Source organism: Terrapene carolina, unplaced genomic scaffold (assembly GCF_002925995.2).
Source record: "Terrapene carolina triunguis isolate 2854851 unplaced genomic scaffold, T_m_triunguis-2.0 Scaffold58, whole genome shotgun sequence".
Taxonomy (NCBI): domain Eukaryota; kingdom Metazoa; phylum Chordata; order Testudines; family Emydidae; genus Terrapene; species Terrapene triunguis.
In genome coordinates, this window is record NW_020664409.1 from 29952404 (window position 1) to 29966366 (window position 13963).

Sequence of the window (13963 nt, forward strand, 5' to 3'; positions counted from 1 at the left end):
GCTCGCCAGGGTAAACACCCTGGCGGGCCGGGCCAGTTTATTTACCCACTGACGTGGCAGGTTCAGCCGATCGCGGCCCCCACTCACCGCGGTTCGCCGTCCTGGGCCAATGGGGGCGGCGGGAAGCCGCGGCCAGCACATCCCTCGGCCCGCGCCGCTTCCCAACGCCCCCATTGGCCCAGGACAGTGAACCACAGCGAGAGGGGGCCGCGATCGGCCGAACCTGCCACGTCAGCGGGTAAATAAACTGGCCCGGCCCGCCAGGGTGTTTACCCTGGCGAGCCGCGTGCCAAACGTTGCCGACCCCTGCTGTAGAGTCTCTGTTCAGGCTAGGGGTTCAATCCTGGAAGGTGCTGAGTGCGCTGAACACCTAATGAAGTCAGGAGGAGTTGAGATGCTCAGCACTATAAAGTGCTCAGTACCTTGCAGGATCAAGTCCTACTATGGCATTAGTTATCTTCAGACATAAATTTGCAGGGCCCTATCCAAAGTAAATATTGTGAGGCCCCATCTGATTCCCTCTACTCCAATGAAAGGCTCTTCTCTCATCTGCATAGCTCCAAGAAACATCTTACCTTCTGCAAACTCCTCACTTATTTTTTTAAATGTGAAATGAACTGTTTAGTGTGGAAGTATCATAGAAGCATATCATTATTATACAGATCTCTCACGCAAAGCCTCCTCTTGTCACATTTTATTAGCTATTACTAATCATGTGACCAAACCAGCTAATCAACATGCAGGATTCTCCAAGATTCTGAAGCACTCTTGTTTTACGCTGGGCAGATGTCACAGTACTGGGAAGCCTAACTGACTGTATGTAGAAAGGTTATTTTTCTTGCTGGTGGAATATTCAATTATAGCCAGGGGAGCAGGAATCATTTAAAAATGTAAAAACCAAAGAAAAAAATGCAAAGATATTTAGTTATTAATGCCAAGCAAAAGGGAATGATTGTAAGGGAATGAGAACCAACTACTGGAGGTTTTTCTCATTTAATGTTCTCTCATTTAATGTTCTGAGTGCCAGAGCTACTGAGCATTGCTTTGTAGTCATCTCACCAGACACGCCAAACCTGTGAAAAAAAACGCAGAAATTGGGCTTGTTTTTGGCTTAATTGGCTTGTGAGTTGCTTGTTGGCTAGTTTTTGGCTTTTAGCTTGTTTGGTTTGTTGCTTGTTGTAGCTTGTTGCTTCCTTTTTTGATTGGCTCCCATGAAGCAGGGACAGGCGGGAGAGAGTCCGGGGTGCACAGTGGGCTGGAGTGTTGGGGTTCTTAGGGATTGGCTTGTTTTGGCCTTGTTTTGAAACGGAATTAGCTTGATTTTTGGCTTATTGTGAAAGTTGGGGTGCTTATTTACCGCATGAAAGTTGGCAACTGTGCATCTCACCTGTAACAATATGTTGCAGTATATTATTCAGTCACTAGAAAGATGTCTTTGTGTACTGTATAGAGTTCAAGGCAGGTGGGGCCTCTGGTAAACAAGGAAGACAAAGCTAGAACTTAACCTGTGTGGAAGCCTGTTTGTCTCTTTAGTTTGTTGCTACTTTCTTTAATAATGGCCTTGTGTTTAAGATGAACTGAGAGTCCACATACCATGACATCACCCACAACACTCAGACAAAACCTCACTTTTCATACCATAAGACGGATGTATTAATTTACAATAAGCATTACAGGAAGGCATGTATTATTATAGTCTACTTGCTAATAATATGGTACATATTAGGGGGGCAAACGTAAAGCCACTGACTGTCGCAAGCACAGGCCAGTGGGCCCAACCCTACTCATATGTGCTACAAAAATGGAGTACTTCATTTCGTCAAACTGAGCAGCAGGACATACTTCTCACAGTTCCAAACGTGGGATCCCAAAACTCCAATCAAAGGACAAATGAGTCATAATATTACAAGCAGCTTAAAATTATGTGGAGTCAGATCTTTAGCTTAAATTCCTTGATAACCTCAATCTAGTGACTCAGTATTTCTGAAATAAGTTAAAATAAAAGAAGTGAGATCACAGCAATTCTGAGTGACAAGGAGGTCAGATAAGTTCTAAACCGAGGGGCCTCCCTCACAGGTTTAGTGGAGGAGAGCTGCACTTTGAGTCCATGTGTCCTCTAAATAAAACATCAGCCCATGCCAAGTTATGGTCCTCAGTTTCAGGAAGCAAATGACAAGCCACTGTTTTTGCTGCTAATAATGGGACTGAGAATTTCTCTATACAAACTTTGCCACTTTGTATAGACTCTACTGGTTACAAGAAGGTGAATGAGAAAACATAGGTACCTTAACTCTTGAGGCAGATCCAGGAACTCGAAGAATTCCTTCCGTTTCTAAACCCGTTTCCTCAAGCTTGAGCAACAGCTAAAATGCAACAGCAGCATTTTAAAAATACTATTTATCTTTTAGCAACCTGCCTTCCCTAAAAACCACTTGATATAGTTTATCATCAAGAATAATAAATACCCATATTAGCAAATCAATCAGAACTTGCTCTGTGTTCCTAAAACTGTGAATTTTCAGAGAAGATACCATGTTTTCCTATGTGTTTGTACAACTCCTAGCACAACAGGAGCCCCCTAACTTGGGACTCTTGGCACTACTGTAGGTCTAATAATAAATAAGTAATAATAATAATCATAATAATAATAATAATGGGGAAATCCTTACATTGCACAGTATCTTTCTTAGCAAGAAGTCACACTGATTTCCCTACTACACAGTGGAGCTATGAGGATACATTCCTTCATGTTTGTGAGATGCTCAACTATTATGGTGATGAGCACCATAGAAAAGCCTATTAATAAATGTGTAGGCAGAATTGAGAACTTAGACAAAAAAATAATCTTAGGAAAATTCTTTCTGGGATGTCCAAATACAATGTGAATAGATCTTTCTGGTCTCAGCATTTCTTCTTTACAAAAATTAAGTGCAGAGTATTTTTGTTTTGACAAAATGCAAAAGTGGGAAAAAACTAGTTTTGTTGCATTTATTCACAGGGCTCTGGATTTTCATTATTAACTGCCCTCCTCCAGCTCTATCACTAACACTCTTTCTCTAACAAGTTATCAGATCTACAGCTGGGCAAAATGTTTCAAATGAAACTTTTTTTCACCAAAAATACAGCTTTGGATTGATGAAAACATGTCTTGAATTTATGTCAGATTTGCCAAATTGTTTTGGTTAAAAAAATCTGAAAAAAACCACAACATTTTGTCATAATCAAAATGAAACATTTTGGTTTTTGGATTCAAAATGACTTTTTGTTTTGAATTTTACTTTAATTTTATTTTTGAATAAAGGTAAAAATCCTCAGAACTTAAATGAAACATTTCATTTAGGGTCAAATGAACTATTTTGTTTGGCCCTGAATCATTATTATTATTATTATTATTTTTTGGTCAGCCAATGTAACAAAAAATCAATAGCTCTATAACTTCCCAAAGTGAAATTATAAAGGAATGAAGTGAAGTTGGTTGCTGGCAGTGCAGAGATTAATAACAAATGTGCCAAATTAACTCTATCTAAATTAATTGATACTAGCGCTTTGTTTTCTTTCAGGAGGTATTTACAGTTAAATGTGACTTCAGTCTTAAAACTGTATGTCCATATAAATCTGTGTGTGTATGCATGTGTACATGCTGGTGTGTGTCTAACTGAGCCATACACTGGATGTCACTGTAGCTTCACACTAATTCAGTTGAATGACCAGCTTCTTGGCTCTATGCACCTCAATCAGATCACACCAGTTCACTTCTGATAATCTCAGATAAGTCAACAGGTCTGCAATTTGAAATAATGTGAAATTATAAATGCTCCCCCTTCAAAAACATGCCATTGATCTACATATCAAATGAAAAGGGGAGCAGAATCCTATCCAGTTGGTTCTGTACATTTCCTGTGCAATATTTTATAAATATACTCTCCAAATTGGAAAAAACTCCCAGCATGCACATGATATTCAAGAACAGTGTTTTTGATCTAAGTCTCATGAGATGTTTAAATCACAACCTATGGACAGAAGTAAATTGCAAACACCTTGAAGCCATTAAAGTCTGTCTTCTTTTATCGGATGTCTGCTCTGAATGTCAATGCTCATGAGGAAAATTCAAACCACACATGATTTTGTTCTACTCACTTTTTGAAAGATGAGAGGAACTTTTATTCCAGGAACCTTCTTTTGATCGTTTTCCAGCAGTGTTGCGAGAGGGACTCCAAAAAGGCCATTTTCTTTTTAAAAAAGATGTAAAACGAAAGAGAGAAAGTGAAGTCTAATAAGCGTCTTCTTACTAAGCACTAGAAATCACAAGCCACCCGTCAGGCAGCTACCACTGTACGTTTACCTCGTCCTTTGATTCTTTCTGTTCGGTTCCTCTTGAGTTCTATTCCCAAAGCATCATAGAAGGCTGCTAGTTCAATCAAAGAGAGATTGCGAATTTTCTTCATGTCTTCAAGAGATAGGTCTCCAACCTCTGTCAGGCCAAATTGGCTTTTTCGAACAATAAATTTCTACAAGAAGTATATGTAAATAGGGTTTTATTTTACATACTTGAGAAATGTTTAGTTTTTAAAATTACTCTTTGTGAAGAAGGTTTTTTTTTTTAATATATATAAAAAATGTGCCTTGGTGCTGCAAGAAGTCATGTGGTGGTGATTTCATGGGTGGGCTAACTCAGAGCTGAACCCATGGTCCTGCATGTTCTTGGGCCATTGTGCTGATGACTACTTTAATTTGAAATGTGCAACTGAGCACCTGATCCTTTGTGCTCAATTATAGATTTCTTGGCAATTTTTACAAAAACAGGGATCGATCTTAACACTGATGTCCTGGACATATTCCAATTTTCAACAATTCAGCTACACTACATTCTAACTCAACTTTCCTCTCTAGTTCCAACAGGATTTAATAATCCACCTCTCTCCTCTTAAATTCTTCCATAATATTGCTTGATGCTATTAAACAGCAGCCACATTTCATCACAGAAATGGCTGCATAGCAGTTATGGAGGAAGTAGTTCTATATGTTATTTGCACTTTGAAGGAAGCGTGGTCTAATGATCTGAGCTCATTACTCAGAAGACAGAACACTTAAATCCTAATACCATCTAGATGTAACTCATGCCTGCTTGTTGTGGCACTCTATCCCCCTCTAGTGGCACCTAGGCCAGCTAAAGCTTGATAAGCTTGTTACAGCCTTGGCTAAAAGAGATGTCTTTTAGCTCACACAGAAGTGGCTTATGCATTAAGCTCCAGAGGTCTCAAGTTTGATCCTGGCCAATGATGACTGGGGTCTGCTGGTGTTACATAGGCACTGATTTTGACTTATTATACAGGACTGATTTAGGGTGAGTAATATGAAACATAAATGTTAAAAGGCCAAGGAACACTTATGAAAGTAGAATCCATGGATCATTTACATGAATTGAATGCTACTTTGCAACTTCTGAGACATGAAAATAGGAATATTGCTGCATTAGGATATGTGATGTTTCCTGCTGTAAAACTGTAAAAAAAGAGAAAAAGAGCTCTTTTCATATGTTTTGATGTCATTGTCATCATTAGTATTATAAAAAACTTGTGCTGTGCATAGCTCGGTGGAACCTTGGCATCATTATGTAATTCAAACCAGTCACAAGCATTTACTAAATAAATAGTGCTACAAGTCATCTCTACTTTTGGGGATCCAAGTTGGAACTAAAACCTTCTAGGGATGTGACTCCCTCCCTCCCTTTTAATTAAAATGCATTCAGGTTCAATGCCCTGGTTTTAACTCATCTCTCAATAAAAGCCATCAAACAGAGAAACAATAGTCAAGGAAAAGGCAAACAAAAATGATACATCTTGCATTGTGCTCTAGAAGCAACAAAGCTCTGACTGACCACAGAGGACGTGAGTTCCAGAGGCCAGGATCTCCAACACTTCATTCCCAGTATTCTTTAAAGCAGGAGATGATTCTAAACAGGGGGAAATAGGAAGCACTGCAAGATACCATCATCTTCTGGCCAAATAGGGAAGATCGGGAAGTATAGAAAATGACCCCCAAAATCTAAAAATTCTGTTATTTCATTCATAGAACATATGATAAGAGTCTTTGCAATGACAAACCATTGAAGCAAAGAAAAACTGCTGATGTACCTAAAGTGTGAAACAAAAGGCAATCTCATTATTTGCAGTGTTTCATCAGGTGAAAAAAAACTCAAACAGAGCATATTAAATCACTCTGAAAATGTGAAAAAATTATTACCGGTGTGTGTGTGTGTATATATATATTACACCGGTAATAATTTATATATATATATATTTAAAGGGACATAAGGGAGGAATAGGGAATGAGAAGGCCTCTTTGCAGGCCTCATTTGCCAATGGAAGGACTAAGTATTTTTAAAAAATTACTACAGTGATTTTCAATGGTGGGTTGTTGTCTCCTAGAGGCGTTTTGATGTGATGTAGTCTTAACATGAGGTTTGGGGCTGTCTCTCTTTGTAAGAACAGCATTGGGAATCTATGGCATAGAGCACAGCAAACCACGGAGTTAGAGAACTATACAGTATTAAAGTTGGCACAATACATTGTGATAAACTTTGAATTTACTTCATCTCTGTGGTTTTTAGAAATTATATTCCTGGCATTTGGCTCCAGATCCTATGTTGCATCAGTTTACTATCTGACACATCTTCTGTGTGGGGGACTATGTACTGTATTTGGATGGACTCGATGTGCTAATAGGTTTTTACTTCTCCAACATCTAGGATTACATTCCATTTATCATGTTCCCAGTGGGCTAGATTGTGCAGGTTGAACGGAGTCCTGTGTACGGGTGGTGTGGAGGTGTATCATCCCTGGGGGAGCATTGGAAGAGATTGTATTTAAGGAGGCAAAATTTCCCCCAGAGCTGCTTAGTTCTATGTATGTGTGTACGCAGACACTACATGCTATCCACAAAACCCACAGTTTTGCATGCAAAATTGTCCACTTGAAACACATCTGTGAACTTCTCTGAAACTATTCAGTTGCTTACCCATCAGTACCAGGCCACCTTCTGTATGCTACTTGCCCCAGATTGCTGTGCTATGCCAGTTAGGAGGTTCATACTTATGGTTGGAAGAGTGTGAGGGATAGGTAACATCTCTAAAATTGAGGATGGAATCTCATGGTGAGGGTTAGGGGAAGGTTAGAGGTTTTCTAGTAACAGGACCAAGGAGGAAAGTTCAGTATGCCAGGACCATGATAACTAGGGAGACAGCCTGATTCCGAAAAGGTGATCAAATTATTATCACCACAGAGCAATCAGACTGTACTCCATGCCATATGTAATCTACTTGATACTTATCACCCTACTGCAACATGGACATTTGAGGTTCTTGAGGTCTTCTCCATTGGTGCTGTTGGACACGCACAACCTGATTGTTCTTGGTGAATTCAGCATCCATGCAGACGATAACTATTCTGGATCAATTTAGGATCTCATGGCCAATGTGACATTTGTGGGACTGTCCCACATAGTTAATGGCTTGACTCATACATCTGGCTAAAGTCTGGAGCCAGTGTTTTGGCTTTTATTGGATGGTGGTTGTGATTACATCCTTGTCACAGACTGATCATGAAACCCTCAAGTTTGGGGGCCAGGGCACACATTTCCTCTCAAGATGATGGACCCGTTTTAATGGTCCACCCTTAGAGGCTGATGGAATCAGTAAATTGCCAGCTGGCTTGGAGGGAGAATGCCATCCAACTGGTAGACTGGCATACCTGGTTGGACAATAATCTTCTGTCCCTGGCTACTGATCTGGTATCTCCTATGCTGTACCTGCGTCAAATACTAATCTGAGACAATCTGAGATACTAGTGAACAGAACCAAGGTTCACTCTTCCTCCCATGTCTGAGTCTAACAGATCTCAGACACAGAAATTTAAAACCCATGTCAAGAAAGGTAGAGAATCTGGGTGTGGATAAGGTGAAGGGAGTAGTTCAAGTAATAAAGATGGATTGCCACATTCAGTGCCAGTAACTGATCTTTGTTTTTATGTGAAAAGTTTGTGGGTGACACAATGCAATATAATTTTCAAGTACTGGGGTATGTACACTAAATTGCGTTGGGTAGAAGATGTGTCCATGACTAAGCACACGCTTCGGCTTTGGAGCCTCATTGGGAATGCTGTGTGATGGGCGACAGACAAGCACAGCAGGAAGCCTTTACAAATATATAAAGTATTAAAACACATATATTGAAGGAAATCCAATGTATCTTAAGAGATTTCACTGTGGTGAGGGAAATGAAGCAGGAAATGAATGGGGTAAAGAAGAAAAATTATTGAGTCAACACGAGGGGTTTAAACTTACAGGCAAAGCAGAATCATCCTTTTTGAATCTCTGGTTGTTCTGCCGTTCTCTGTTTTTTGGGACCACTGTGATGGATTCTGAGAAAGAAACCTCATAGGATAGCTCTTCTGTTACTGATGGGCTGTCTTTATCTAGTCCACAGTCTAGACAGCTATTAGCTGGAAACAAGGGAGACTATATATGAATACTGAAGGTTTGCTGGTGTTTGGTGCAGAGACATTAAAAAAATGGTAAAACCAAACAAAAAGCTTGTGAAAGTGTTAAGGGAAGAGCTTCACAGAGGAATTTCAGCATAACAATAATGCATGTTCCTGTTTTGTCTGGAGGAAATAAGCCCTTGTACTTTCTGAAATCAAAGCCCTATTTTTATTTTAGATTTTTTGCTATTGATATTTGTGCAGAAGGTGATTAAGCTGTAATTTTCTCTTTGTCAGTAGAAGAATCATCCTCATCATCACATTTGTGCATAATGATCTTGTCTATCCTGTCTAGGGAAACTATTTCTGCATTTGTCCAGTGAACAATCTTTTTTTCTTTTTAAAGTTATTGATAGAAAAGTGCTGCTAACACTGTTTCTCTGGTCACTGTTGTTTACACTGTTGTTTTTTTTCTTACAATTCCCCATCATTGCTGCTCTTGGTGCATAAAAAACATAGTACAGGCACACCCTGTGCAGACGGGGCTCAGCATGCTACCATCTGGTTTGCAAAGCCATGCCAGCTCTAGTGGAATTTTTAATAGAATCCAGGAACCAAAAGACAAGATGATCTAGTGCTCTGTTCCAGAAATTAGTTGCCCACTAGAATTAGTAGGCATAGGAGGGAAATTTCTACTATAGAAATGCCCTGTCTCCATAGACTTCACAGTGTATTAGCCTGAATGAGTTCTAGTGTTGCCAACTTTCATGATTTTATTATGAGTCTCATGATACTTAAAGTCCCAGCTCCTGGATTTTGTGCAACTAGGTAAGAATCTCAGCTTTCATTAAAATAAAAAGTAAGTTTTAGCCCTCAAGGTTGCAGAGGAAGCTTAGAAACATGACCCAAGTGCACCCTAAAGGCTTAGAAATAAGATAAATAAAGTGAGCCCCAAATGTATTATCATCATTATTCAAATCTTAGGATTTTAAGCCAAATGTATGGTTATTGGGGACCTGACTCATGATTTTTGAACACTTGGGGTTGGTAGTACTGGAAGTTCAAACATCATTCTTCCCATACAAGTGCTATCGCTCTTTCAAATTATAGGATAGACAAAGCTAACTACGTTATGAAACACTTTACAAAACACTAGTATGGCTGTAGGTCTCAGGAATCTATTTACATATTTTGAATTGCAGTGCAGACTGAGCCATAGATTAGAGACTACAGGCTCTGCTCTATGTTTGTAAAGCGTCCAGCACAACAGGGCCCCAATTCAAAATGGGGACTTTGAGCACTACCATGATATAAATGTTTATTAATAATAGTAATAATCTTAAAGAAAAAGCATGTAGTGTGTCTCAGCACCTAAAATAGTGGATTAACCAGATGATTCCAAAAGGTACTTTCTATCTCTCATTGCTATGATCAAATTAATATTGGTTACAGGTTGGCATACTCACAACTCACTGATTTCCAAACTGGCTTCTGCCCCGGAAGCTGGATACCATTAGAAGGAACTGGTGACACTGGCACTGTCTCAAACGTGGGCTGATAGGGAAGGAAAAATGATCAGACTGCAATGAAATTAAAGGCATGTGGACAGACACTTCTACAACTCAATCAACAGTGTATCAGTCCCAGCTTATGTTTTTGTCACTAAGTTTAAACAATCCATTCTGATTTGCCAGAGAGAGATTTTCATTACCCAGCCTGTGCAAGTAATCTTCTTTAGGCTGCAGATGTGGATCATGTCGAGGTCAGTGAGTATTGCCACAGCTTTACACAGCTAATGAGATCTCCCATATGTAATGACTGAAATTAACTAATGAAATTGCTTCAGATAACTGCAGCAAGTTAAAGGTTTGTATCAATGTGTAATTCATCTTGCTTTTAATCACCGTGGTCACATTCTGCCAGGTGCTGTGCACCTCCTGAAAAGTGCTGAACACTCTCAACTCCCACTGAGGGGCTGCAGGAATTGAAGGCACTCAGTACCCTGCAGGATTGGAAATTTAACAAGTAAATAAATGGATGGCCAAAACCAGCTGGAAATGCACTTCAACATTTTCCTCCCATAGGCTACACTGTGTGGAAACTGGGGTTACAAGAATAACACAGGTTCTTTATCAGAGAGCGGCAAACAATTTTTTTTTTAAATCTCTTTCCTATTGCTTAGTTTTGTTTGGTTTTGCCCAGAAAATTGTTTTGCACTGTGTAAAAATGCTGTGTGTGTGAGAGAGAGTGTGTGAGAGAGTGGGGCGAGGGGGAGGGAGAGAGACAAAAACAGCGGCTGAAAGTCAAAGGGTAACTTTCACTTGGTGTGACACATTTTTGTGTGCTGAATTTGCCCTTGTGATTAGCAGCTTTGGAATAGATCATGAGGTAATACTTAGTCCTGCCATGAGTGCAGGACACTGGACTAGATGACCTCTCGAGGTCCCTTTGAGTCTTATGATTCTATGATTCTCTGAGGAGAATTTGGAGCAGGAAGACATGTTCAGGGATGAAGAAAGGGTAGAAATATTAAAAATAATTAGAAGGCTACTTGGTGAAATCAGCTTCATTGGCTAAAATCTTTGTTTTAAAACCTGTTCTGTTCTCTACATCCTGCTGGCATCCCGGAGAATTGTGTTATTTCTCCCACACCCTTGCTTTTACATGCTCCCCGGTCCCTTGAGGTTCAGCATCACAGCTGTCTTTCCAGGGGAGGGGTGCTGATGAGAACTCTGCTGAACCCATCCAAGCTGCTCTTTAAACAGCGGAATAAACCATTTAGCAATATGAGGTGATGCCTTCCCCAGAGGCAGAAAACACTTTCTTCCCAGTTTGTAGTTAATGCACACGGGAGCAGTACTCAGACTGATATAAAATGGCAGATATTTAAAAGGACGGCAGACCTTCCAATTTGAACACTGAAATAATGTTGCAGTTGTTTTATACAATCTTATCCTTTGAGTTATTTGGATAACAAAGTTAAATGTAAGATGAATAAAATCTCTCCTGAGAGAGTCCATTTAATAGGCTACCAACCTGATAGCAAACAGGATTTGAGTCACAAGGTTTCCTTTGAACTATAATCCATTAAAAAGCAAGGGCTGTGTAATAAAAGAAATGAAATATGGTAGCATGATTTTATGATTTCTAAAAGCCCAGCATTAAAAGAAATGTTTTATGACAAGCTGCCTGAGCTGTGTGAAGTGCAAAAAGTAGGCAAATAAGAGAAATGGTGAACATGAATTAGATTTGTAAAATCCTTCCAGCCTTGATAATATAAGGCATTATAAATAACACCCGGAAAACTAACAGGGCACTCTCTCTGTTGCATCCTGTTTCTGCTGGGTATATGATTTAGGAAATGGAGATTGTTATGGACCCAGCTATGGATCAATTACTCTCTGCCTCAACTCCAGTGTAGTTTAGAGCAGCTTGCAAGATGCTCTAATATGAGTCCGTTGAGTATATTCCCCTATAAACAATGCTGGGAATAACTAAAAGGCATCACATTCCAGCCTCTTGCCTCCCCACCAGTAAAGGGAGCGGCATGTAGGAGTGATAGGGGTATCCCCAACAGGGGATTTACAGGAGGTTTCTGCTTGTTATACCACCCAAGCAATAAAAAGGGAGCAGATTGGGACAGAGAATCTCCTCCATTTTTGTTAGTACATGATTATGATATATAGATAGTGTCCCTTAAAAACGAAAGTTTAGAAAGCTCATTTTCCAATACATGTGCTAAACCTAGTGGGCCAAATTCTGCCCCTCGTTACATGTGTGCAATACCATTGACTTGGATGTGGTTCCAATGAAGGCAGAATTTGGTTCGGTTTAGGTATCCTGATTCTGGCCTACAGTTAGTTGTTCATCAAGTCATTACTGATGCTAAAAATGCCTCCAGTGTTTACTTGCACTATGTGCACAGGAAGAGGAAATCTGACTAGCAAGAAAAAGGTGGAGATGGAAATGCTCATTTCCTTTAAAAGCGTTCCACTACATAGAAGATGTAAAAACAAATCATCAGAGCATCACAAAGGCAAAATTTTAATGTCAGCACTGCAGCCAAGAAACATAAACACTAAAGAGATGTTCGTGTTAAAGTTCTGTTCATGCTGCTAGCTGCCTTTGCTCTTTGAGCGATTCATATTTTCAAGCATGGTAAGTGCAAATGCCTTTTCATGCAAATGCCTCTAATTTAGTTAGCGATTTACTATTTTAGTTAGATCCTGATCCTTCATGCACTACTCTGAGCAACACTCCTCTGAAAATCAAGAGGAGTTTTACTTATCAAAGTGTGCAGGGTCAGGTCCTTCATTAGTCTGGAGCTTAACTTGCTCCCCACTTTTGGACTTTACTGATAGGTTGCACCAGGCACCAAACTGCCTGATTTTCAGATCTGTTGAGCACTTGCCGCTCCTAGAGACCTTAATGGATGCTGTGGGCGTTCAACACCCATGAAAATCCGGCCACAGTGACTGATGTGCCATAGCCCTGCTTTAGAGGTGGGACAGAGTTGCCTCATCCAGGGGAGGGTGAGAGTGCTTCAAGGGGGGAGTTCCTGGATGGCACCCCCATTGCACCTTGCTCTAGAAGGATGTAGCATGTTTCCCATTTCTAAGCCAGGTTAGCTCTTCCAGCTGGAACAGAGGCAGAACAGGGCTGTGAACAGGGCAGAACAGGGTCACACTTTCTTGCCACTAACTTTGGGTGGTTTATGCTCTTTTGGGAGCAGTCCTGTGCTCAGCAGAGTGAAGGATCTGTAACCATGGCTAGCCTCTAAGCCCCGATACAAGGACTCCTTGTGCCATATTCCCCTCCTTGTGCACCTACCCAGGGATCATTCACAATCTGGCCTTATGCCTGTTTTTGGTTGGATAACCCTGACGTTAAGAGCTACAATTCATTATGCAAGCAACTGAGGCAATAGGTTTCAAATGAGTCTAGAAACCCAGTTTTTTCCTTCTCTATGCAGTGTGGAAAACTTCACTAAACCTGTCAATTTGCCTAGGACGCTTTCCTCCCCCTGTTGTCCCTGCTTGCTGACAGCAAAGTAAATTAAAAATAGAAAATTATAGTTATTTATGCAGCCCAAATGCTAACAATTTGTATTATTCTTCTCCTCTTGCCACTGGGCAAAGCTAAGTGAGTCACCCTCATAAAAAGAAATCTCACCTTGTGGTTTAATCACCCTTTTCCTCATTACTAAGTGTAGAAGATAGTTATCCATCCCGTATCTCTCTCCTCTGGGCAGCTGTAGTGTTTATGATGCCTGGATGAAGACTGCACCTCTTCTTTTAATGTAGAGGGTTACACAAACTATTATGTGGAGAGACTAACTCTTTCCATGGCAGAGGTGATTAAAAGTCCTGCATGGCATTTCAGACTAGTACGCAAACACTTGAAAAAAAGATGATTTATCTGGTACCAGCAATTCAGCCAAGCCAAGGTACATCAGTCATTGTGCACTAAACTGCCAACATTCATTC

The 13963-nt window shown here is 40.2% G+C and overlaps 1 protein-coding gene across 2 annotated transcripts in view; it reads right to left on the bottom strand.

Annotated features, from left to right (window-relative positions):
* ARHGAP28 (Rho GTPase activating protein 28) overlaps positions 1–13963 on the bottom strand; it is a 90090-nt gene that overhangs the window by 17001 nt on the left and 59126 nt on the right. Inside the window, exons 4-8 of one of the 2 annotated variants that reach the window (XM_026661217.1) lie at positions 9944–10031; positions 8341–8498; positions 4343–4508; positions 4138–4229; positions 2286–2363 (exon numbers count right to left, since the gene is read on the bottom strand). In XM_026661217.1, the coding sequence (XP_026517002.1) occupies positions 2286–2363; positions 4138–4229; positions 4343–4508; positions 8341–8498; positions 9944–10031 (582 nt within the window). The remainder of the gene's footprint in view (positions 1–2285; positions 2364–4137; positions 4230–4342; positions 4509–8340; positions 8499–9943; positions 10032–13963) is intronic. The other variant, XM_026661222.1, reaches the window with a different exon arrangement.